The 27,682-nt window shown below is 44.2% G+C and overlaps 1 protein-coding gene across 1 annotated transcript in view; it reads right to left on the bottom strand.

The window, feature by feature from the left end:
• Positions 1 to 26,275, bottom strand: part of LOC140211911 (chondroitin sulfate proteoglycan 4-like) — a 295,088-nt gene extending 268,813 nt beyond the window's left edge. The window contains exon 1 of the mRNA XM_072282113.1: positions 25,992 to 26,275. Within this exon, the coding sequence (XP_072138214.1) occupies positions 25,992 to 26,088 (97 nt within the window). The 5' untranslated portion in view covers positions 26,089 to 26,275. The remainder of the gene's footprint in view (positions 1 to 25,991) is intronic.
• Between the last annotated feature and the right edge of the window lie 1,407 nt (positions 26,276 to 27,682).

The following is a 27,682-nucleotide window of genomic DNA, read 5'->3' as shown; positions in this document are numbered from 1 at the left end:
ACAGTTAAAGTATTGAGTTTGCTAGTACCAGGAGGAACAGCAGAGACACTATATTGAAAGGGAAGCTCAGTAAGGATTTCAAGGTAAATACCTTTTGACCACGTCTGCATGCTTTAACGCATTGAGCTGCTGCCATATGATTGGCTGATTAGATATCTGCAGTAATGGACAGGTGTGCCTAATAAAGTGGCCACTGACAGTGTGAGATGAACATTTGTGAGGCCCTTCTGCTCACTATGAACATAGGTATAGTTCTATTCATTCAAAGGACCTGATTTTGTTTTATCAGTTCCATACATCTTGAACATCCAAAGCATTATTTTACCAGTCAGTGCCGGACTTCGGGACGAAAGCTCCAGAGTTTGAATCCAGCCGGCTCCCCTGCACACTTTCCATCCGTGCTGGGTTACGAGCTGGTGATCTCTTCGGAAACTCACTCAGCAGAAGGCAATGGCAAACCACTGCTATAACTTGCCCCGTACACAGTTCCCCACTACGTCAGAGAGGCGTGGAGGGAAATCGTCTGCTAACCAGAGAAACTCCGGATGCAACGTACCTTTCCTATCATGGCATATGCTGGTGGATTTCAAGTACCCTTCCTGCACAATCTTCTGCTGTGTTACACTCTCCTCATTGAAGAAAAGCCAGTTCCATTGCTGACGCTTACACCAGCGTGTTTTCAATACGCTATTGAAACGTATCCTGGTCTGTGTGCCATAAACTGCCTTTGTGACGAATGGAAAATTTGTTTTAGCTGCAGTTTCAAAAGGAATTTGGAAGACTTCATCAATCCTGATGCAGAAAGGGCAGTGAGGCTGATAATTCAGATTCACAGACCTGAATGCAAGTTGACCCTTTAACTAAAAGTTTCAATAATATATCAACATTGCAATACAGATTGTGTTCGAAAAAGCTTGAGTTATAAATTGGAATTTGTCTTCAATGAAGATCAGTAAAAGAAGACTCCACCATCTTCCTTTACTGATCTTCAGTGAAGGAGAGAAACAGGAGCAGCAGTAGTCCATTCCAAAAGCTCATGATGCTCTCTGGAGAAGAATTGGGCAATACCATATTCAGATTTCTAAATTCCACCGCTCACAAGGTATAAACATTCTTTCAGCAAACACCCCTCAAAATCTTAGAAAGAACATAGAGCATAGAAAACCTACAGCACAATACAGGCCCTTCAGCCCACAATGCTGTGCTGAGCATGTACTTACTTTAGAGGTTACTTAGGGTTACCCATAGCCCTCTATTTTCCTAAGCTCCATGTACCTATCCAAGAGCCTCTTAAAAGACCCTTGTATGTTTTAAACATAACTCTCTCTTTTTCTAAGCTCTAATGAGTACTGGTTCAACCTACTCAATCTTTCCTCAAAAAAAAAACACTTCATCAATTTAGTAAACTATAAACTTTCTTTGAACTGTGTCCAATGCCAAAATAAAAATAAAACAACCAAAGCTGTGTGTTGTACACCAGGTGATTTATTCATAAGACACAGGAGCGGAGTTAGGCCATTTATCCCATCGATTTATTCCATCATGGCTTATTTATTACCCCTCTCAACCCCATTCTCCTGCCTTCTCCCCATAACCATTGACACCCGACTAATCAAGAACCTATCAACTCCACTTTAATTATACTCAATGACTTAAGTATCTTTTTATTGTCTGCAGTCTTGGCGATAAAACCATCAACTCCATCATTCAAATCATTGATATATAATGTGAAAAGAAGCGGTCCTAACACCAATCTATGTGGAACAACACTAGGCACCAGCAGCCAACTGGAGTAGGCCCCCTTTGTTCCCCCTCTTTGCCTCCTGCCAATCAGCCAGCCTTCTACCCATGCAAGTATGTTTCATATATTAACATGGGCTCTCATCTTGTTTAGCAGCCTTGACAAAGGCTTTCTGAAAATCCAACTAAGCAACATCCACCAATTCTCCTTTGTCTATCCTGCCTGTTATTTCCTCAGATTTGTCTGGTAAGATTTCCCCTCAAGGAAACCATATAGACTTTGGCCTATTTTATCATGTGACTCCAAGTATCCCGAAACCTCATCCTTAGGAATGGACTCCAACATCTTCTCAACCAGAGGTCAGGCTAACTGGCCTATAATTTCTTTTCTTTTGCCTCCCTCTCTTCTTAAAGAGTGGAGTGACATATGCACATTGTGCAGTTGTAGCAAGATTTCAATACTTTTACAATCACTCTACTTTACAAAAAGTCCAATATTCCATTTGCCTTAATAATTCTTTTTCTACCTGCAAGCTAACATTAATGGGTCTCATTTGCAAGAGCTCTGCAGGGCAACATTTGGGTAGCCTTGAATCTGATGACATGACCATCCAACCTACAGCAATTTCTTTCCCATTAGCCCTTCTCTCTTTTTCCAATCTCCATTTTGGTTCCCCTGTCACCCTTTCTCTTCTCACCTGCCCATCACCTCCCTCTGGTTCCTCTCTTCCTCCCCTTTCTCCCATAGTCCACTATTCCCTATCAGATTCCTTCTTCTTCAGCCCTTTACCTTTTCCACCTATCAGCTCACAGCTTCTTACTTCATCCTTCTTCCCCCACCCACCTTCCTCCTTACCTGGTCTCACCTATCACCTACCAGCTTGCCCTCTCACCCCACCTTCTTATTCTGGCTTCTTCCCCTTCCTTTCCAGTCCCGATGAAGGGTTTCAGCCTGAAACATCACCTGTTTATCCCTCTCCATAGATGCTGCCTGACTTGCTGAGTTTCTCCAGCATTTTGTGTGTGTTGCCCTTGATTTCCAGCATCTGTTTATGATTTTGTAGATTCTCTCCAGTTAAACAATATTCTGCTCATTTAAGCTCACCTGAGAATCTATGATGAAGTGTGTCTGACAGGTCACAATGCAAAAGTCCTCAGTGAATAGAGGCTAACACTGCCCTCATCCTGATGACCACCTTCGTGAGTGGCTGTATCAGGCAGAGTGGATACAAAGCACATGGGCACCAAGTGTCGGTACGTGCCGAGGATCTGCCGGTCACTGGTTTAGCAGAAAAGGGGCCTTGCTCCTCCTCAGTGCAAAGCCTCAATCAGCCAGACATTGTCACATCACCTCCTGTCCTTTGTGAAAGGGTTCTTCCGAGTAAATGCCCCGGCAGCGTCAGTCAGGCAGCAGCCTGATGAAGGGTCTCAGCCCAAAGCGTTGACTGTTTATCCCTTCACACAAGAGGTGCTACAGAGGCTGGAACTCCAGAGCAACACACACAAAATGCTGGAGGTCAGGTAGCATCAATGGAAATGAATAAACAGTCTATTCCATCCACAGATGCTGCTTGACCTGTTGAGTTCCTCCAGTATTTTGTATGTGACGCACTATTTCTTTCATTGTATATATTCTTCATTATGAATAAAGTCTATGCTTGAAATTAAAAAAACCTTCCTTCTGTAGTGGATAAACTCATATATTCCTCCAGATGTTGAAGAATTAGTAAGCTATGGTAAGGATCAGTACATTGACCCTGGAGGATATAGGTACACCGGGCTCCAGTGGCTAATGCTACTGAAGGCCAACAATAACCCCAGTGAGGGTTAGTAACACCAGATCCCACTGTGAGTCAATGACTGGTCTCGGGGGTGATCATTACCAGAGGAGAATGAATGAATAACACAGGAACCCACAGAAAGAAGAAAGAAGTGACCTATTCATCTCTGCCAATCCAATCAATGTTCTAACCAGGGTCATCAGTCATCAGTTCCGTAACCACCCTCTGTCCTGTGAGGAGCAGCAAAAATAAACGTCTTAGTAATATACGAAGAAAAAGGAAATTACTTTCCTTCTTGAGGGAATGAAGCAAAGTCCAAAAACTATAATTTTTCAGGGCTCATCATTGCAACATGTAATTTAAGATCTATGATGGAATATGTCAACTAAGAATTTTTTAAATTTTTCATTGAGAAAACAAGGGGAAAACTTTCTTAATGGATCTAGTGCAGAACAGATACTATAATTGTACCGTGAACTAGGAGAGGAATGCAGTGGGTGGCTGATACTATAATTGTACTGTGAACTGGGAGAGGAATACAGTGGGTGGCTGATGCCACAGTGTTAGCTCCAGAGACCAATGACAAACTTCTACCCTGGGGATTTTTAATCAGCATCTTTTTCAGTGGATTTTCCCAGAGGTTGATGGCTCTTCAAAAACAAATCTTCTCAGCATTAAACCTAATCTTCTCTTGGATTCTAAATGTTTAGGAATTGTAACACATCTAACTGGATTTCATCTGTACAAATAATTTCAATTCTATACCTTTTGTGTCACCTTCCTGCTTGCAGAGATTCTCACAATCCCCTTTTGAATGACCTAACTAGCTTTAATGTTCACTCAGGGTGAGGAAAGAATGGGGTAGAGGTGATGACCAATGGATAGGAAAGGACATAGGAACCCCAAAGGTAGGAGCTCTCCAAGTTCTTCACCCAGCTGCTTGTCTTGTTGATAGGCCCCTGGTGCAGGTAAGGAGATGGGAGAGATGACCAATTCACCTGCAGGGAAGTGAGACATCCCAGGAACCTAGGTTGAATTAAATCTCATGGAGGTTGCATTAGGTATCTGAGTGTGGACTGTTTGGCCACAGGATTCCCATTCTTTTATGGAAATCTCATTGGGTCTGAGGAGAACACCTACTTCTATTTCTCAAACAAGAGAGAATCTGCCAATATTGGAAATCCAAGCAACACACACAAAATACTGGAGGAACTCACCAGGCCTACTACTACAACTACTACTACTATGTCAACTCAGGCCTAGAGGGCAGGTTTCGGGAACGATGACGGACTCTCCACTTCTCCCTCTCCCTCATCAGTGTGTTCAGTTCATCTACATTAGCCACGCCACTCTCTTCTAGGAGCTGTTGACCATAGTCTTGGGAGGGCACCCAGGGTTCATCCTCCCGTGCCTGGGCTCCCATATGATGACTAGGCTGGCAGGTAGCTCGGGGTGGCGTAGACAGTGCCCTGCTAGTTGCAGTCTTTTCGCCTCGATTTTAGTGGTGAGCATCGGTAGGTTGTTATAGAGCTCGACGTTCATCATGTGCTGTTGCCAACTCACGTCAAGAGCCATCCAGAGCATTCGTGTATAGCAACCATCTAGAGACTTTCGCATCATCTTGGTGAGTGTCCACGTCTCGCATCTATACATGAGAATGGACTCTATGACTGCTATGAAAATCCTCTTTTTAAGCCCTCTGGTCAGGTTAGACTTCCAAATTTCCTTCATGTCGTTCATAGCGCTCCACGCCAGCACCTTCTGTATCTTTATGTCCTTCTCCGAACTCGTCATTCTTGACCCGAGGTACTTGTAGTCAAAGACTTTCTTAATGGTATCATTCTCTACGGTCTTGAGAGTACCTTCGTCGCAGTTAAGCGCCATGTACTCTGTCTTTTTAGCGTTTAGGTGAAGTCCAACTTTATTGCACTCAATTTCCACTTTTGTCAGTAGCTGCTGTGTTTCCTCCATCTGGTCAGAGAGCAGGACTATGTCATCTGCAAAATTGAGATCTGTGAGCGTAACAGGTCTGACCCTTCTGGTTCGCCCTGGTTTTATGGTAAAATCAAGCTTGTCATGATCTTTGATAGCTTGACGCAGAGCGTAATCAAGGACAATTATAAAGATGTGGGATGCCAGAGTGTCTCCTTGCAGCACACCAGCTAGGAGCTCGAACACTGCTGTTTCTCCGTCTGGTGATACAACTTGCGCCATGGTTTTGGTATAGCTGGACTCTATTGCTCTCAGTAGATGGTCTGGCACTCCGTAAGCTTTCAGGATCTTCAGCATTTTACCTCGGTAACTGGAGTCAAAAGCTTTGCGAAAATCGATGTAAGTAAGCACGGCTGGTAGGTTGTTCTTCTTGACTTCCTTGATGATCCTACGGAGAGTAAGTATTTGCATTACTGTTATGTGCTTCTGCCGAAAACCATTCTGATTGAATCTTAGCTTAGGGTCAATGGCGGTGCGAATCCTGTTCAAGATCATCTGATTGCATAACTTTGCTAAGTTGCAGATCAAGCTGATACCGCGGTAGTTATCTGTCTTTGTGAGGGATCCAGACTTGGGGACTTGGATAATGATTGAGAGTGATCACTGTTCTGGTTTGTCGCCTTTCATCAGTGCCGTATTACATTTGTCCAGCAAGATGTCGTTCAGGTCGCAGTTCACCAGGACATCCAGCGGTATCCCATCTGGTCCAGCGCTCCTGTCCTGTTTGAGTGCATATTTGGCCTTCTTCAGTTCCTCAATGGTGAATGGGCCGTGAACTCAGCAGGCCAGGCAGCATTAATGGAAAAGAGAACAGACGACGTTTCGGGCTGAGATCCCTTGGCAGGATCTCACTCACTCACAGAGACAGGTCCCCAACCCCAGGACAGATCCCTCCCTCTCTCCCTCCCTCCCACTCACTCACACATAGAGACAAATCCCCCACCCCAGGCAGACCCCTCTCTCCCTCCCTCCCACTCACTCACACATAGAGACAGGTCACCAGCCCCAGGACAGACCCCTCCCTCCCACTCACTCACACATAGAGACAAGTCACCAGTCCCAGGACAGACCCCTCCCTCCCTCCCACTCACTCACACATAGAGACAAATCCCCCGCCCCAGGACAGACTCCTCTCTCCCTCCTTCCCACTCACTCACACGTAGAGACAAATCCCCCACCCCAGGACAGACCCCTCTCTCCCTCCCTCCCACTCACTCACACATAGAGACAGGTCACCAGCCCCAGGACAGACCCCTCCCTCTCTCCCTCCCTCCCACTCACTCACACATAGAGACAAATCCCCCACCCCAGGACAGACCCCTCTCTCCCTCCCTCCCACTCACTCACACATAGAGACAGGTCACCAGCCCCAGGACAGACCCCTCCCTCCCACTCACTCACACATAGAGACAGGTCACCAGCCCCAGGACAGACCACTCCCTCTCTCCCTCCCTCCCACTCACTCACACACAGAGACAGGTCACCAGCCCCAGGACAGGCCCCTCTCTCCCTCCCTCCCACCCACTCACACACACTCACACACAGAGACAAATCCCCTACCCCAGGACAGACCCCTCCCTCCCTCCCTCCCACTCACACACACATAGAGACAGGTCACCAGGCCTTGGACAGACCCCTCCCTCCCTCCCTCCCTCCCACTCACTCCCACTATGTTCAGGGGAATGGTCTCATGGGGCCCTATTATGATTTGTAAGATTTGAGGACTCAAATATTGAAATAGCTAAGTCTTTTTACCAAGCTATCAATTAAGATGGATGCTTTGGGAAATAGAAAGATTACTCAGATCCTGAGACTTCCTGGGTTAGGAACTGAGAGGCACTGCAGAAGCAAGAATTAAAGAAGTTTTACACTGTTTCCATACTAAGCGGTTAGTGTATCTTGTATTTTATTTATTTATTATCTATTTTTATTTATTTAGAGGTACAGGGCAGACCAGACCCTTCTGGTCCACCGAGCCACACTGCCAGCAACCCACCGATTTAACCACCAGCCTGATCACAGGCCCATTTACAACGACCAATTAACCTACCAACCCATACATCTTTGGACTGTGGGAGGAATCTGCAAACCCGGAGGAAACCTTCACACATGACGAGGAACATACAAATTAGCCTAGAGAGGTTGCCGGCACCGAACTCTGAACTATGACCCCTGAGCTACAATAGCACTGTGCTAACCACTACACTACCATGTCTCTAACCTCAGTGAGCACAAAATACCAGAAACAATAGTTTCTTAAAAACTCCCTGCTGTATGAAAAGTGTAGTTCTTTAATGGGAATTGTTTGTATTGACAGCTACCCGATTAGTTTGCATTGTGTGAGAATGTCTAGGTTTGACACAACACATGCTATGGATTGCTTTAGACAGTTTATTTCCTCAGGCCAAGAGTCATGTCTGCTGTTATGGCTTCTTTACTGTCTTATTCCTTATTTTCATTGTTATTTTTATCCTTTATTGTTTTGCTTCTTTATTGTCAAGACATTACAATGCAGATGGAGTGGTTGACGGGTTTGCAGAAGGAGAGCAGATGGAGTGGTTGACAGGTTTTCAGATGAAGAGCAGACGGAGTGGTTGGTGGGTTTACAGGTGGAGTGGCTGACGGGTTTGCAGATGGAGTGGTTGATGGTAATGAGATGAAGAACAGATGGAGTGATTGACAGTAATAAGATGAAGAACAGATGGAGTGGTTGATGGTAATGAGATGAAGAACAGATGGAGTGGTTGATGGTAATGAGATGAAGAACAGATGGAGTGGTTGACGGTAATGAGATGAAGAACAGATGGAGTGGTTGACGGTAATGAGATAAAGAGCAGATGGCGTGGTTGACGGTAATGAGATGAAGAGCAGATGGAGTGGTTGACGGGCTTGCAGTAGGAGTGAGGAGTGCAGATGGAATGGTTGATGGGTTTGTAGATGGAGTGGCTGACGGACTTGCAGATGGAGTGGCTGACGGATTTGCAGATGGAGTGGTTGATGAGTTTGCAGAAGCTGTATCTGCAGGTATGTAATATTTCTCATTGGGTTACAGGGTGCCCTCCAGTGTTTGCTGGGTTGGAGAACAAGCTGGACCAGGACAACTTCCTCTGGCACCATTTTCCTACAGGCCATCCCATTCAAGGACTTGGGTTTTATTATTTTTATATGTGTGTGAGTGTTTGTTTTCTCCTGACATAACAATGTGTGCTATATGTGCTGTGTGCTGTTGGTGATGTGTTTTGAACTTTGGCCCCAGAGGAATGCCGTTTCATTATGTTCTATTCATGTGTAGTTGAATGATAATTCATCTTGATCCAGAACTTGAACATGATCTGTGATGCCTGAACTTTTTAACTATGTCTTCAGTTTCAGCTCTATGATCAAGTTCAAATATCTGAGTAGTACAAAGTAGGCTTGTGTTCCTCTAACACCTTTCACGTACTCAGGACACTCCAAAGCACTTGAATTTTTGAAGAAATCTTTTGCAGTGCTGTCATTGTTATAATGCAGGAAGCTGTCCAGTCAATTTATGCACAGAAAACTCCCAAAACTCTCAACACGTCTCTTACAGTCATCTGGGCAATAGAAAAGTCACTGTTGCAAAGAGTGCAGCGAGCAACACTATCGTTATTTTTGACCCCTATTAGGCAGGGCTACACTTTAGTGTAGTCTGGGGTGACGTACGTTTTATATTTTCTTTTTTTGGAACACTCTGCCAAGGCGTGCGCTCTCTCTCTCTCTCTCTCTCTCTCTTCTCTCTCTCTCTCTCTCTCGCGCACTCTCTCGCGCTCTCTCTCTCTCTCTCTCTCTCTCTTTCATGGTCGCTCTCGCCCTCATGCTTACGCTCGCTCTCACGCTCATTCTTTCTCTTGTGCGCTCTCTTGCTCTCATGGTCTCTCTCACGCTCGCTCTCTCTCAAAAAAATTGATTTCCGGGACATTGTATATAATTTGCGGGCATCAGGGACCACTATTAATATGCAGGAGACTCCCGGAACTTCCGGGAGAGGTGGGATGTCTGCTCACAATTGATCCCACAAGTGCAGGATCACTGAGAGAGCTGCTTAACATCCCACTGTAAATCTCAAAGTGCTCTAAAAGCACTACTAAGTCATCCAATTTTACTTCATTCACTTCTGCCAGTGCAGTAACAGTCTATATTGTGATTTTTTGCAAGGCCTCAGCACCTCTTAACTCCCTGTCAGTTCTTGCAGAAGAATGACTGTAATGCATTGTTAATTACATATACTGCTTTCTCTCAATGTCGAGCCCTTCCATCACTAAACAAGCTCAATTGTCTCTTCTTTCATGTCCATTGTCACAAACTTTTTAAACTTTTCCCTCCAAATCCTGGCTCAATACTATTTCTCAACAACTTGGTCAGTCTGTTTCCTTGTTAAGCCACCCATCCTTACATGATTACAGAAGGATTAAGCCATTCCATCTCTTCTCTAGCCATTGCTTCAGCTTCACTCAGACAATAAACAACCTCATAAACACAACAGATTCTGCAGATGCTGGACATTCAGAACAACAGACACAAAATGCTGGAGGAACTCAGCAGGTCAGGCAGCATCTATGGAGAGGAATAAACAGCCAATGATTCAGGCTGAGACCCTTCATCAGGACAGGAAAGGAAGGGGAAAGAAACCAGAATAAGAAAGTGGGGGCTTGGGGGGAAGGAATACAAGCTGCCAGGTAGTAGGTGAGACCAGGTGGGTGGATAAAGTGAGAAAGTGGGAGGTGATAGGTGGAAAAGGTGAAGGGCTGAAGCAGAAGAAATATGGTAGGAGAGAAGGGTGAATCATAGGAGAAAGGGAAGGAGGAAGAGCACCAGAGCGAGGGATAAACAACCTCTGCCTCCTACCAAACTTATACCTCCAATTGTCTGCCTTCATCTACTTCAGCCACGGCTGGACCATCCAAACAAGTTGTCTGATGTACTCCACTCTGCCCTCCAACCCTCCACAGCTCATCCAACCTCTCAGTGCATTTGCAATGTGTCAATATGAGCAGGCAAAACACAGACATCAAGTGATCTGAAAGACTCTGAACAGTACCAGCTATAGCACAACAGAACTTTCTGACAGCATGAGAAGTTGGGTCTGAACATAGCTACAACATGCTGAGAGTGTCCTTGAACGGGTGGCATGGTAACTTAGCGGTTGGCGCAGTTTACAGCGCCAGCCATTAGGGTTCAATTCTCATCACTATCCGTAAGGAGCCTGTACGTTCTCCCCAATGACCACGTGGATTTCCAGTTTCCTCCCACTTCACAAAGACGTACAGGTTAGGGTTAGAAAGTTGTGAGCATGGCCACGTTTGCCCCAGCGCATGCTCAGACTGTGTTGGTCGTTGGCACAAATGATGCATTTCACTGTACGTTTCAATGTACATGTAACAAATAAAGCTCATCTCTTCCTTGCAACACACATCAAAGTTGCTGGTGAACGTAGAAGGCCAGGCAGCATCTCTAGGAAGAGGTACAGTCGACATTTCGGGCCAAGACCCTTTGTCAGGACTAACTGAAGGAAGAGTGAGTAAGAGATTTGAAAGTGGGAATGGGAGGGGGAGATCCAAAATGATAGGAGAAGACAGGAGGGGGAGGGATGGAGCCAAGAGCTGGACAGGTGATAGGCAAAAGGGATATGAAAGGATCATGGGACAGGAGGCCAGGGAGAAGGAAAAGGGGGAGGGGGGAGAACCCAGAGGATGGGCAAGGGGTATAGTCAGAGGGACAGAGGGAGAAAAAGGAGAGAGAGAGAAAGAATGTGTGTATATAAATAAATAACGGATGGGGTACGAGGGGGAGGTGGGGCATTAGCAGAAGTTTGAGAAGTTAATGTTCATGCCATCAGGTTGGAGGCTACCCAGACGGAATATAAGGTGTTGTTCCTCCAACCTGAGTGTGGCATCATCTTTACAGTAGAGGAGGCCGTGGATAGACATTTCAGAATGGGAACGGGACGTGGAATTAAAATGTGTGGCCACTGGGAGATCCTGCTTTCTCTGGCGGACAGAACGTAGGTGTTCAGCAAAGCGGTCTCCCAATCTGCGTCGGGTCTCACCAATATATAGAAGGCCGCATCGGGAGCGCTGGACACAGTATATCACCCCAGCCGACTCACAGGTGAAGTGTCACCTCACCTGGAAGGACTCTCTGGGGTCATCTCTTCCTTCATCTTTAATCATGTAAATTCTCCACAGGATGGCAACAAAGAGTTAATAGCAACATAGTCAGGTTCAGCTGAAGCCAAAATGTGCTCTACGAGCCTGCAGCCAATCTGACTGAGCAGGGTCCAAAGTTAAGGCAGAGTTCCAAATTCCAAATTATTGAAAATTGCTGTCGGAAGGAAAATGCCAGAGGTTCCCTCCCACACAGAACAGGAGGAGCTCACCTGCACCTTCTAGTCCTCAGCAGCAAACCTCACTTATATGGTACACTAATAAACGACGTAGATTTACCTACAAGAACGTATATTGAACCAAATGGCAAATGATGAAATGTTGAGTCAAAAAAATAGATTTTACTGAAAAGAATGTCAAATGAATGGGAAAGTTCAGAGTTTGGGGTCTTGGCAGCTGAAGAAATGGCCACTCATAATGGAGCAGTTAAAGTCAGACTTTAGAAGTGGAGATTATATTAAAGCTGTAGAGAGATAGGAGAAAGCTGTGAGGCTGGCAGGGGCTTACAGAGGACAAAGGGTAAGGACATCAAGATTCTTGAGAACCAGAGTGAGAATTTTAAAATAGTGAACAGAAATCTATTTGTTAAACTAAATTTCACTACTCCTCTGTGGCATGAAGAATATATGAATGGATTCAAAATAATATCGGCTGCATGTCTATGCTCCTAATATCCTGCAGGTGTAAAGCAGCATGGAGGGAGAAACACTTCTCATTGAAGCCTGTTTCTTCAACCAGTCACTGACAATTATATTCTTTATGCTGTCCTTATAAATATTAATCTCCTGGAAAATACTTAGCAAGTTTTCCCATGACTGCTTCCATTCCAGAAAAAAATAAAGTTCAAAGTAAAAAGTAAATTTGTTATAATTTATTAAGCACATATATGTCACCGTATACTCCCCTGAAGTTCATTTCCCTCTGGGCATTCACGGTAAATATGAAGAAACACAATAGTACCAATGAAAAGCCGCACACGAAGATGGAAACAAAGTGCTGCACAAAAATAGAGGCTCTCAGTAATCCCAAATTATGTATTCTCACTTTGCAAACATCATGGGTCCAATAACACAAGAAACTCGGCGAGTTCTGACTGTCAGTCAGTCACTTTAAACACAACATCTGGAGAACTGAAATAGTAACGGTGCAGTAATCATAAACACTTCATAAGGCCCGTAGCATTGACTCTTTATCCCCTTCATAGACGCTGCCTGACCTGCTGAGTTCCTCCAGCACTGTGTGCGTGTGTGTGTGTGTTGCTCGAGTATAATGAATGGCTTTGCTCCAGTCGATACTAGGAGAGTTTGGCTGGAAACTCTTACCCAGCCGTGTGGAGGCTCCTCACTTACCAAGCTTCAAGTAGAAGTGAATTTGAGAAACTATAAAAGTTCCAGTCACATTGTGCCAGAATACCAAATTCATGGGCTATGAGTCACTTTAATTACATTGTGCCACTAATCAGAGGTAAGCTCAGAGCTTCCCAAGAGTTTGAGCATTACAAGATGCAATGTTCAATTATCATGAGATTTCGTGTCGCTCTTGAAGCATGTGAGGACATTTGAACTTGAGGCCTACTGTCCTTTTCCTTACCCATCTGTTTTTCAATGGGACCTAATATCACATGGAACGGGAACACATCCAATAAGTCCTGTTTCCAATCTGTTCTTCATAAAGCAATTTTTTTTTAATTTGAAGGCTTAGGAACAAGAAAGTTTCTTTGTAAACAGATTAACTTCAATAAGAATGAGCCTTGCTAGGCTAGTAGCTTGTGTCCGTTAGCGATTACTTCCTATGCAATACAAACATAGTTCCTTACATATTCAAAGTTCAAAGTAAATTTATTATCAAAGTTGATCATAAATGTCACCATAAACAACCCTGAGATTCATTTCCTGGGCATTGTCAGTACTCCCCAGAAACACAATGGAATCCAACAGGACGGACAAACAACCAGAGTGTAAACGGTAACGAACTGTGCAAATTCAAAAGAGGGGATGGATGAATGAATGAGTGAATAAATGAATGAATAAATAAACAAATAAATATGCAGCCAGACAAACAAATAAACAAGCAATAAATATCAAGAGTATGAGATGAAGGGTCCATGAAAATGAGTCCATAGGTTGTGAAAACAGTTCAGTGATGGGGTGAGTGAAGTTGAGTGAAGTTATCCCCTCTGATTCAAGAGCCTGATGATTGAGGGGTAACAACTGTTCCTGAACTGGGTGGTGTGGGTCCTGGGGCTCATGTAAAAGAGATAACACAATTATGTATCAAAAAGAGAAATTCAATTAGATTAAACTGGGAATTATTATCATTTATTATTGAGATACACATTCTAAACACAGCGTAAAATTGTACCATTGTACCATCAAATTGTACCATAGTTACTTCTGCCAGTATATCCTATAACAGATGACTGTTTACAGAATTGCTCCTGCTTCACTTGATAATAAACAATTACTCTCACCTCAGCCTTCGGATTTGCTCTGTCATTGAGCCTATGTATCCCTTCTTCTTTGATATTAATTCAGTCAGGTCTCTGAATTTTCATCTCTTGCTCTTCCTATGCTTCAACACAATTTTCTACGTCATCTTGCTTGTATCTTCACAATAAAACGTCGTATCTTTCTATTTTTCTTCCTTTTTTTCCTTAAACTTCAGAACTTAAGAATTCCTCACCACCCCATCCCAAGCAGTCTTTTATTACAATGAGAATTCATGCCGTGTTAAAAGCAACAAAGGGCATCTCTGATCACTAATTGATTTTTGATTGAACCATTTGATGGTGGTTGTACTTTGATCCGTATCTCAATGTTGAAGCCACTTCATTTCACCAACTGGAATTCCTTCCCTAAATCTCTATACTTAAATCTTTTTCCTCAGTCCTTTCCAATGTCACTTAACCCACCTTTTCTATCATTTGGTGTCCATTGTAATCTACCCCACACTGAGTACTTTACACTCCGAAAGATGGAATATGGGTTAATGTCTATTTTAAGCACAAGAGATCCCAGATGCTGTAATCTGAAGCAACAAGCAATCTTCTGGAAGTACTTGGTATGTTTTGCAGCCTCTTGAGATGTTGACAATTTCTTTCCTTCCACAGATGTTGCCTGACCCACTGAGTTCTTCCAGCAGTTTGTTTGTTGCTCTGCTTTAGGTTTAATGGACAGCTCCGTGCAACGCATTGAATGGAAGCAAGATGACTGTCATCATAAGTGACTTCATGTGAATTGCACAGTGAATTCCATCACAAGCCATTGTACTTAATCATAAAGCTAATTAACAGACATGAAAATGAGTAGAAACCCTAAAACAGGCAAGTTTTATTCAGAGGAGACACTGATACCTTATTCCAGCCTTATGCAAAACATATTCCAACTAGTTAATTTAAGATAAGTACCTGAACAATCAAAACAGATGACATACAAGAGTTATGTAAAACTATTTTTTCTAAATGTATTTCATTATTTATTTAGTGATATGGCACTGAACAGTCAGTAAGCCACTTATTTAATCCTAGCCTAATCACAGGACAACTTACAATGACCAATTAACCTACTAACCAGTATGTCTTTGAACTTTGGGAGGAAACCAGGGCACCTGGTGGAAACCCACACGGTTACTCCTTATACATCAGAATTGAACTCTAAACTCTGATGCCCCGAGCTGTAATAGTGTAACGCTATATGCTGAACTATCATCCTGCCCTGTCCTCTCCTGGGTGCTACAGTTTCAGGTCTATTGACCTGCACTCTTGTGTGCAGACAAGGACAAATTTCAACAAGCCCGACGGGGCTTTGGTGATAGCCGGTCGAGGTGGGGTAAACTATCTGTTTAAAATACAGACAGAAAGTATGTGTGTGAAGCCAGTTTTCTGCGCTCGGTGTTAGATGTGGGAGGTCCTGGAGACTCCCAGCCTCCTGGACAACTACATCTGCACCAGGTGCATCCAGCTGCAGCTCCTTAGGGAACTGGAGATGCAGCTCAATGACCTTTGTCTGGTCAGGGAGAATGAGGAGGTGATAGAGAGGAACTATAGACAGGTAGTCACTCCAGGGCCTGGGGAGATAGATAAGCGGGTAACAGTCAGGAGATGGAAGGGCAAGAAGTAGATGCTAGAGAGTACCCCAGTGGCTGTCCCTCTGAACAATAAGTATTCCTGTTTGAGAACTGTTGGAGAAGGACTACCTGGGGGAAGCAACAGTGGTCACACCTCTGGCACAGAGTCAGGCCTTGTGGCTCAGAAGGGTAGGGAAAGGAAGAGGATGGCAGCAGTGAGTTAGGGGGTCAGACAGGCAATTCTGTGGATGCAGGAAAGAAACGCAGATAGTAGTTTGCCTCCCAGGTGCCAGGGTCCGGGATGTTTCTGATCGCGTCCACAATATCCTGAAGTGGGATGGTGAACAGCCAGAGGTCATGGTACATATTGGTACCCACGACATAGGCATGAAAAGGGAGGAGGTCCTGAAAGCAGACTACAGGGAGCTAGGGAGGAAGTTGAGAAGCAGGACCACAAAGGTAGTAATCTCGGCATTACTGCCTGTGCCATGTGACAGTGAGTACAGTGAGTGGAGGATAAATGCATGGCTGAGGGATTGGAGCAGAGGGCAGGGATTCAGATTTCTGGATCATTGGGACCTCTTTTGGGGCAGGAGTGACCTGTACAAAAAGGACAGGTTGCACTTGAATCTGAGGGGGACCAATATCCTGGTGGGGAGGTTTGCTAAGGCTATTGGGGAGAGTTTAAATTAGAATTGCTGGCGGTGGGAACTGAACTGAAGTGACGGAGGAAAGGGAGGTTGGCTTACAAATAGAGAAAGCTTGGAGACAGTGCAAAAGGGAGGATAGGCAGGCGATAGAGAAGAGACGCACTCAGACCGATGGTTTGAGATGTGTCTATTTTAACGCAAGGAGTATTATGAATAAAGCGGTTGAGCTTAGAGCGTGGAACAGTATTTGGAGCAATGATGTTGTGGCCATTACAGAGACTTGGATGGTGCAGGGACAGGAATGGAGTGCCAGGCTTTAGATGTTTCAGAAAGGACAGGGAGGGAGGCAAAAGAGGTGGGAGCGTGGTACTGTTGATAGAGATAGTGTCACGGCTGCAGAAAAGGAGGAAGTCATGGAGGGGTTGTCTACGGAGTCTCTGTGGATGGAAGTGGAAGGGGTCAATAACTCTACTGGGTGTTTCTTATAGACCACCCAATAGTAACAGGGACATTGAGGAGCAGATAGGGAGACAGATTCTAGAAAGGAGTAATAATAACAGGGTTTTTGTGGTGGGAGATTTTAATCTCCCAAATATTGATTAGCATCTCCCTAGAGTGAGGGGTTTAGATGTGGTGGAGTTTGTTAGATGTGTTCAGGAAGGTTTCTTGACACAATATGTAGATAAGCCTACAAGAGGAGAGGCTGTATTTGATCTGGTATTGGGAAATGAACCTGGTCAGGTGTCAGGTCAGTGGGAGAGCATTTTGGAGATAGTGATCACAATTCTATCTCTTTTACCATAGCATTGGAGAGGGATAGGAACAGGCAAGTTAGGGAAATGTTTAATTGGAGTAAGGGGAAATATGAGGCTATCAGGCATGAACTTGGAGCATAAATTGGGAACAGATGTCCTCAGGGAAATGTACCGCAGTAATGTGGCAGATGTTCAGGGGATATTTGCATGGGGTTCTGAGTAGATATGTTCCAATAAGACAGGGAAAGGATGGTAGGGTACAGGAACCGTGGTGTACAAAGGCTATGGAAAATCTAGTTAAGAAGAAAAGAAGAACTTACGAAAGGTTCAAAATACTAGGTAATGATAGAGATCTAGAAGATTATAAGGCTAGCAGGAAGGAGCTTATGAATGAAATTAGGAGAGCAAGAAGGGGCCATGAGAAGGCATTGGCAGACAGGATAAAGGAAAACCCCAAGGCATTCTACAAGTATTTCAAGAGCAAGAGGATAAGATGTGAGAGAATAGGACCAATCAAGTGTGACAGTGGAAAAGTGTGTATGGAACCAGAGGAGATGGCAGAGGTACTTAATGAATACTTTGCTTCAGTATGCACTATGGAAAAGGATCTTGGCGACTGCAGGGATGACTAGCAGCGGACTGAAAAGCTTGAGCATATAGGTATTAAGGAAGAGGATGTGCTGCAGCTTTTGGAAAGCATCAAGTTGGATAAGTCTCCAGGACCAGACAAGATGTACCCCAGGCTACTGTGGGAGGTGAGAGAAGAGATTGCTGAGCCTCTGGCAATGATCTTTGCATCATCAATGAGGATGGGAGAGGTTCCAGAGGATTGGAGGGTTGCGGATGTTGTTCCCTTATTCAAGAAAGGGAGCAGAGATAGCCCAGTAAATTATAGACTAGTGAGTGTTACCTCAGTGGTTGGTAAGTTGATGGAGAAGATCCTGAGAGGCAGGATTCATGAACATTTGGAGAGGCATAATATGATTAGGAATAGTCAGCATGGCTTTGTCAAAGGCAGGTCATGCCTTACGAGCCTGATTGAATTTTTTCAGGATGTGACTAAACACATTGATCAAGGTAGAGCCATAGATGTAATGTATATGAATTTTAGCAAGGGATAAGCTACCCCATGCAAGGCTTATTGAGAAAGTAAGGAGGCATGGGATCCAAAGGGACGTTGCTTTGTGGACCCAGAACTGGCTTGCCCACAGAAGGCAAAGAGCGGTTGCAGACAGATCATATTCTGCATGGAGGTTGCTGACCAGTGGTGTGCCTCAGGGATCTGTTCTGGAACCCCTACTCTTTGTGATTTTTATAAATGACCTGGATGAGGAAGTGGAGGGATGGGTTGGTAAATTTGCTAATGTCAGAAAGGTTTGGTTTGTTGTGGATAGCGTGGAGGGCTGTCAGAGGTTACAGTGGGACATTGATGGGATGCAAAACTGGGCTGAGAAGTGGCAGATGGAGTTCAACCCAGATAAGTATGAGGTGGTTCATTTTGGTAGGTCAAATATGATGGCAGAATATAGCATTAATGGCAAGATTCTTGAAAGTGTGGAGGATCAGAGAGATCTTGGGGTCCGAGTCCACAGGACACTCAAAGCTGCTGCACAGGTTGACACTGTGGTTAAGAAGGCATGTGGTGTATTGGCCTTCATCAACCGTGGGATTGAGTTTAAGAGCCAAGAGGTAACGTTGCAGCTATTTGGACCGCACTTGGAGTGCTGTGCTCAATTCTGGTCGCCTCACTACAGGAAGGACATGGAAACCATACAAAGGGTGCAGAGGAGATTTACAAAAGATGTTGCCTGGATTGGAGAGCATGGCTTATAAAAATAGGTTGAGTGAACTCGGCCTCTTTTCCTTGGAGTGACGGAGGACGAGAGGTGACCTGAAAGAGGTGTATAAGATGATGAGAGGCATTGATCATGTGTATAGTCAGAGGCTTTTCCCCAGGGCTGAAATGACTAGCTCAAGAGGGCATAGTTTTAAGGTGCTTGGAAGTAGGTACAGAGGAGATGTCAAAGTAAGTTTTTTACTTTGAGAGTGGTGAGCGTGTAGAATGGGCTGCCATCGATGGTAGTGGAGGCGGAAATGATAGGGTCTTTTAAGAGACCCCTGGATGGATACATGGAGCTTAGAAAAATAGAGGGCTATGGGTAAGCCTCGGTAGTTCTAAGGAAAGGATATGTTCGGCACAGCTTTGTGGGCCGAATGCCTGTATTGTGCTCTAGGTTTTCTATGTTTCTATGTTAAGCCCTCCACCTGTGTGGGTCTATGAATCCGAGTCTGTCCCACTCTTCAACTGGAAAGATCATCTGGCTGGAATTTGGGTGAAGTCACTTGACAATGATCAGGATGGAAACACTCTCAATCTTTCACTCTTTAAGTGACAACTGCTGATATTAACTGTCACAGTTCAGCTGTGGCAAAAACTGAAACTAAGTAACTCAACATGTTAAAAGCAAGAGTATGCATAGGCCAGATGGCTGCTGAACCCTTTCTAGCTTTTGATAAGATGCTGGGTGATTTCCTCCCACAATTCCACTTTGTCAGTCACTCCGTCCCCGGTCCCTGATTACACTGGATTCCAACAACTACCTGTTTCATCTCGGACATGTTTTGTCTTCACAGATCTTTTCCAATGATTCCTAACATTCTTTTCCTTTGCTTTGCCCATCAACCCTACTGGGGCACAGGCTGCTGACAGGCCCAACCCTCTTCCTTTCGTTGCCAGTCCTGAGGTTGTCCATGGTGGAGATGTTTCAAAACATGGACAGAACATTAAATTTCCAGCCAAAGAATCCAACAGCATCCATCTGTCAGACCCTTTCAGAATTGTATGTTTGAATCTTATTTTTCTAAACTCCTAAAAATCTTTTCAACCCTTCTCATAGGATTGCTCTATTCACAACTGGAAACTTCTCCGGTCTGTATTTTAGTGAATCTTTAGTGATATAGCTAGCGAATAAGTCACTGCTGAGCTTAGGAAGTAATCACTGTCTGCAAATAATAAACTCCATGACACAAGCCAGGAGTTCAGTGTTGAGGGCAAGAAAAGGGGAAAAGAGTTCCTAAAGAGAGGACCAAAGAGATGAGCTTGCGAAGAGGAATGTGAGAATGAGAGACAGAGAGGAACCATTTGCAATGCGCCAGCAACTGTGAAAAGATGTTGGCAACTGCAGTAAAAATCTAACCCTGCTTGAAGAACTTTCAGTCTGTAGCATTGCTAAGAGTGTACCTCAGTTCAATATTGCAGACAATGCAACTTCTCCCATGTCTGTACTCTTCCTTGGCTGCCTGACTAATCCTCAAACTCTTTCTCAGACACTCCAGGGATTCTCGACCTCTCTTTTAATCACTTTCAGACTCTCTGGCCCCTACTTCTGCCATTCTATGGTCTCTGACCTACCATGTGCGGATAACTTCACTCACCTCACATCTGAGGTGATTGCACAACCTATGGAGTCTTTTTCAAAGACACTACAACTGCTTTTCTCAGCATTACATATTTATTTGCCTGGTTTGTTTTCTTTTGCACGTTCGTTGTTTGTAAGTCTTCGCATGTAGTTTCTCATTGATTCTGTTGTGATTCTGTGAATGCCTGCAAGAAATTGAATCTCATGGTGGTCTAAGGTGACATGTATGTATTCTAATTAATACATTTACTTTGAACTTTGAATTTAGATTCACTCCCAAGCAAATTAAATAATTAGTCAAAATAAATACCAACATCAGTTTTTGACATCAGCAAATATTCCAAAAGAAGCCAAGTCACAGCTTCCTCAGTACCAAGAAATTAAACTACATAGAAGCTTTTCAAATTCAGAAACCCTTGGACAATGGGAAAGGTCCTTGAGCCCCATGTTGAGCTCAGTCAAAAACACAAAAAAAATACAAAATACTGTAAATGGCCCCAACTTCAGATGAAATCTCTTCTCGCTGCTGCCATCAGGAAGAAGTTACAGGAGCTTCAGGACTCACAACACCAGGTTCAGGGACAGTTATTACCCTCAACCATCAGGATCCTGAACCACATGGGACAACTTCACTTGCCTTGCCATTGAAATGTTCCCACAACCTATGGACCCTCTTTCAAGGACTCTTCATCTCATGTTCTTGATATTTACTTACTTAATAATTTCATTTTTGTATTTGTATATTTTGTCATCTTTTTACACAAGGGTTATTGTCTGTTGTGTGTGCAGCTTTTTATTCATCCTCTGGTGCTTCTTTGTATCTGCTGTGAATGCCCAGAAGAAATTGAATGTCGGGGTAGTATATGTACTTTGATAATAATTTTATTTGAACTTTGAAACAACCTTGCTGAAATGGGTAGTCAGCAGAATGATCTACACTTAGGTTTTTTTTCACTCTCTGATACAGAGTTTGTGTGCTGACCCAAGAAGCAGGGTGATTGCACGGAAGATAGAAAGTGGCAGGAGTGAGTGCTGGTACTGGAATAGGCCACAGCACTGAGGGGAAAATCAAGTGGACTGTGTCAGAGACTATCTGTGGTTGCCTGCAATCAGAAGAACCACTTCTCCTGCAGTGTCTGTATAGAGCTTAGTGCACCTGCTAACACAGAGCACAGCAGAGCTGGTGATTGTTGTGGAGAGGTTGAGGAAAAGGCAGTAAGAATCACGTCACAGACACCAAGCCACAGTTGCAAGATAAAGTATTTCAGACCCATGTATTTCCTGAGTGATTACAAGGGGACATTTTATATCCATCCATAAAACCGTAAGACACAGGTACAGAATTTGGCTATTCGGCCTGTTGAGGCTGTTCTGCCATTCCATTATAGCTGATTTATTATTCCTCTCAACCTCATTTTCCTGCCTTCTCCCCATAACCTCTGATGACCTGATTAATCAAGAAACTATCAAACTCTGCTTCATATATATCCACTGACCTGGCCTCCACAGCCATCTCTGGCAATAAATTGCACAGATTCACCCCTCTCTGGCTAAAGAAATTCCTCCTCATCTCTGTTCTAAAGGTATATCCTTCTATTCTGAGGCTGTGCCCTCTGGCTCTAGGCTCCCCTACTGTAGGAAACATCCTCTCCACATCCACTCTATCTGTGCCCTCTGGTCCTATACTCCCCCAGTATAGGAAACATCCTCTCCACATCCACTCTATCTGTGCCCTCTGGTCCTAGACTCCCCCAGTATAGGAAACATCCTCTCCACGTCCACTCTATCTGTGCCCTCTGGTCCTATACTCCCCCAGTATAGGAAACATCCTCTCCACATAGTCTCTATCTGTGCCCTCTGGTCCTAGACTCCCCCAGTATAGGAAACATCCTCTCCACGTCCACTCTATCTGTGCCCTCTGGTCCTATACTCCCCCAGTATAGGAAACATCCTCTCCACATAGACTCTATCTGTGCCCTCTGGTCCTAGACTCCCCTACTGTAGGAAACATCCTCTCCACATCCACTCTATCTGTGTCCTCTGGTCCTAGACTCCCCCAGTATAGGAAACATCCTCTCCACATCCACTCTATCTGTGCCCTTTGGTCCTAGACTCCCCTACTGTAGGAAACATCCTCTCCACATCCACTCTATCTGTGTCCTCTGGTCCTAGACTCCCCCACTATAGGAAACATCCTCTCCACGTCCACGCTATCTGTGCCCTCTGGTCCTAGACTGCCCCAGTATAGGAAATATCCTCTCCACATCCACTCTATCTGTGCCCCCTGGTCCTAGACTCCCCCCACTATAGGAAACATCCTCTCCACATCCACTCTATCTGTGCCCTCTGGTCCTATACTCCCCCAGTATAGGAATCATCCTCTCCACATCCACTCTATCTGTGCCCTCTGGTCCTAGACTCCCCCAGTATAGGAAACATCCTCTCCACATAGACTCTATCTGTGCCCTCTGGTCCTAGACTCCCCTACTGTAGGAAACATCCTCTCCACATCCTCTCTATCTTTCTATATTCGGTAAGTTTGAATGAGATCCCCTCTTTATTCTTCTGAACTCCAATGAGTATGGGTCCAGAGCCCTCAAACCCTCCTCATATGTTAACCCTTTTCATTCCTGGACATTTTGTAATGCCAGCACATCCTTTCTTAGACAAGGGGCCCTAAAACAGCTCCGGATACTCCAAGAGTGAACTGACCAATGCCCTATGAAACCAGCAGAGGGTGAGCTCATGCAACCACACTGCAGCTTTTCCCTTAAAATCGAGAGCTGCAGTGTCTGATTTCTCAAGGCATCCAGCTTGTTTCTTAGCTGCAGGTGAACTCTGACTGAATGCAAGTTGCTACGTAATGCTTTCCCTGGTAACATTAAAAGGCCACAGGCAGCCTGTGAATTTCCTGTTTAAACTGGTAGAAATGAACAGTTAAGTGTTAAAAGATTATAGAGTAATTTTTAGAGAGTTTGTAACTTTCCATTAGAGTGGTAAATAGTCTGCTGTTTGCCTTGGCTACCATTCCCCCAATCTCTCTGAAAGTCTGTCTCCATTAAAGTTATTATTTATGTAGCAGGAGCCAACGGGCAAGTTGACTTTCTTCTTTATATGGAACTAAGTCCACAAGAAAATGACGAATGAAGAGTTTGAGTACTGCACAGTGGTTCCATTACAACGTCTGCACTTGTTTGCACATCTATTTATGAACACTGACCCCAGCAATATTAAATATTACAGTAACAGTCACTTGGGCTGTGCGTGCCTGGTAAATCACATCTATTTACAGAAAGAAAGTCTGGAAACAAAGCGAGCTTCTACAATATGAAATAAGCAGCTTTATTCATGTCCCAGAAAGATACCATATTTAGACATCAAATCTAACCTCGAAAGAGACTGGCAGGAAAATGCGTAAACCATACTAAGGAAGTATTGTATTTCTGTACTTCCTCATGTGAAGATTATTTTATTTTGTAATTTTAATAACATTTACATTATGTTCTCCAAATTTAGACCATGTTTTGATCTGTGAGCCTCAGAGATATACACATATTTGCTGGCTAATGACAAGGTTCTTAGCAGTGTAGAGGAATAGGGGGATCTTGAGGTCCACGTCCACAGATCCCTCAAAGTTGCTAGTCAGATTGATAGAGTGGTTAAAAAGGTGCAGGATGTGTTGGTTTTCATTAGTTGAATTCAAGAGCTGCAAAGTAATGTTGCAGCTCTATAAAACTCTATAATACTTAGGGTATTGTGCTCAGTTCTGGTCGCCTCATTATTGGAAGGATGTGGAAGCTTTAGAGAGGGTGCAGAGGAGATTCACCAGGATACTGCCTGGATTAGAAAACATATCTTATGAGAAAAGGTTGAGCAAGCTAGGGCTTTGGAGCGAAGGAGGGTGAGAGGCAACTTGATGGAGGTGTACAAGATGATGAGAGGCATAGATTGCGTGGACAGCCGGAGTCTGGGAAGAAATGGCTAAGATGGGAGGACATACTGTGAAGTGATTGTAGCAAAGTACAGGTGTGATGTGAGAGGTAGTTTTTTTACACAGATGCCAGGGATGGCAGTAGAGACAGATTACATTACTGATATCTAAGAGACTCTTAGATAGGCTCATGGATGAAAGAAAAATGGGAGGAAAGAGCTTCATTGATCTTGGAGTAGGTTAAAATATTGGCACAACATTGTGGCCAAAAGGCCTGTACTGTGCTGTTTTATGTTCTATGAACTTCCTTTGATTTGCAGGCTCACACCAGCCATTGGTAATAAACGCTCAATGCATATGGGTTAATTCAAGCACAAGATAACTAGATTCACCCTCCAGTTTTTATTGAAATGATTTCTGCATATCTGATTCTGTTTAGATGAGTTTGTGTGTGTGTGTGTGTGTGTGTGTGTGTGTGTTTGTGTGAGTGTGTGTGTATGTGTGTAAGAGTGTGTGTGTGTATGTGTGTGTGTTTGTGTGTGTGTATGTATGTGTGTGAGAGTGTGTGTATGTGTGTGTGTGTGTATGTGTGTGAGTGTGTTTGTGTGTGTGAGTTTGTGTAAGTGTGTGTGTGAGTATGTATATATGTGGGTGTCAGTGTGCGTGTGTGCTGTGTTTGCTGATATATTAGCACGCACACAGAGCACACATCTATAAGACAACATACTATGTTAGACAACTATAGTACAGATCATCTCCTCAACCATAGTCTCAGTTGAAGAAGGCTGATGAAAGGGGCAAGGCTCCAATTTCACTTGTATGTATCAAATAAACTCAAATGCCACTCTCAAACCTCATTTTCGCAATCTCAATGGCAGTTAAGATACTCCGATAAATGGTTCAAATGTCTCTACTGGTCCGTGCTTGTATGAACTTTAGTGTAAAATATCCCACAGACACATCTGCAACGAAAAATCGTTCATAAATATTAGGGATATTTTTATTTAGAAGCATCCGTCCTTTATATGTCTGTCTGAGCTTTTACAGATATGATTATATTGCATCTTATAATTGGACCCCAGGCAAGGCACACCGACTTGAGTTGATTGACTCCATATTAAAAGGTCCTGCGAATTGATTATACAATAACTGTACTTTACTCGCTCGATACGGCGAGTTTTAGGGAGCGAGTACTTCTAGCGAATGACCAGCGAGGTTGCTGCTACCAATCTTTACCGTTTCACCAACATTCCTGGTTTAAAAAAGGATACTACAGCCCGGCATGTGTTCACTGATCTTCGCAAGCTGACTTGGCTGACAGCCTTCAAACTCCAACCAAGGCGCCAGTAGCCGGAGCAAACGGAACACTTAACCTCCCTACTGCTAAATTTCATCGCAGGATTGTTTAAAGCAGAAATTCGCGCATTGGAGAGAAATGCATAACTGTTTAAGAATTGAATTAAGATCACTTACCACCAGAAGCTGATGCAAGGTTAGTAAGGAGGGCAGAGTACAGGAGGTGTAATAGTGACGAGGTAGCCAGCAAAACGGATCCCTTTCTCGGGGCCATCTGTCTCTCTCATGCACCTTCCAAAAGTCTTTTTTCCAGCAGTGTGTGCGTGCGTGCGTCTGGTGGGGATCGAGGGGAGTGACTAGCCCACTGTTCCGGGACCAACCCTCTAACACAGAGACTCTCTCACATTACAATCCCGGGATATTTTAAAACGCGATGTATCTGATGGGGGCTCAACACAGCCTCATTCATAGCCTGATGAGTCAATCTGTCCGTTGCCTGTGCGGTTTAATTGATGGAGAGTTAACTCCCAACCACGGTGCCTTGGGTGGAGTCGCTCATGTTTACTTAGGTGGGACCCCACCCCAACACTCCCAAATTCATATTTTCCACATTTTTGGAGTAAACTTGTTGGTTCAATGACTCAGAATGACTGGAGTACTGTAGCACTGGAAATTGAACTAAAATAGGCCCAGCAGCAGTTTACCGCGCTTGCCTGTGATTTCTGGCGCTCTCCTTACTTCTGGGACAAGCAGTACGGATACGTTAAGCCCAGCTTCTTCGCTCTTCGGTCATTGTGTTGTGTCCATCTGTTGTGTCACAGAATTCACTCAACATCCACATCAGTGCCCGACCAGAGGGCACTTCCTCAGAATAGAGGGACATCCATTGAGAACAGAGATTGGGAGGGATTTCTTTAGCCAGAGGGAAATAAATCTACGGAATTCATTGCCACAGACGTCTATGGAGGCCAAATCATTGAGTATACTTAATGCCTAGGTTGGTAGGTTCTTGGGTCGTCAGAGTATCAAAAGCTACAGGGAGAAGCGAGGAGAATGCCGTTGAGAGGGAAAATAAATCAGCCCTGATGGAATGGTGCAGCAGACTGGACGGGCCGAATGGCCTAATTCTGCTCTGCGTCTTATGGCCTTGTGGTCAAAATGTCTTTACTGGCAGAGCTGCCGGAACCTTGACAGGAGCAAATGAGATGTCCAACTTCTGATCAGTAGCAAGCTACATTTATTTGATTTGATGAACAAAGCAGGTCGTTAATATCTGAGAGAGGGTTTTGTTTGGAATTACTGATTCGTCGGAGCTGGAAGGTTTTCCGCTTATTGCATGAGTGTGGATAAAGCAAACCTCGATTTCATTCAGGACATCGCCACCAGCATTGCTGTAACTGCTTCGGGTGACTGACACACTTTCCGTCCGTGCAATAGTGCGGATAGAGGGCAGGGCGGGTGTTATTAGGCGGGTGTTATTTGCATAATCTCAGGATGAATGTTCAACTCAGGAGCAAGGAGGAATTTTTCCTGTCAGAAGGTTGTGGATCTTTGAATTCCCCATCCAGAGCGCCGTGCTTACTGAAACATTAGAGTTCAGATAACTTTGGTTCTGTCTTCACTGAGGAGGACATAAATAATCTTCCGGAAATAGTAGGGGACCGAGGGTCTAGTGAGATGGAGGAATTGAGGGAAATACATGTTAATAGGGAAGTGGTGTTAGGTAACTTGAAGGGATTAAAGGCAGATAAATCCCCAGGGCCAGATGGTCTGCATCCCAGAGTGCTTAAGGAAGTAGCCCAAGAAATAGTGGATGCATTAGTGATAATTTTTCAAAACTCTTTAGATTCTGGATTAGTTCCTGAGGA

The sequence above is a fragment of the Mobula birostris genome, chromosome 18 (genome assembly GCF_030028105.1).
Source record: "Mobula birostris isolate sMobBir1 chromosome 18, sMobBir1.hap1, whole genome shotgun sequence".
NCBI lineage: Eukaryota > Metazoa > Chordata > Chondrichthyes > Myliobatiformes > Myliobatidae > Mobula > Mobula birostris.
Note: the sequence above shows the minus strand (reverse complement) of the source record. Positions and strands in the feature narration are given on the sequence as shown.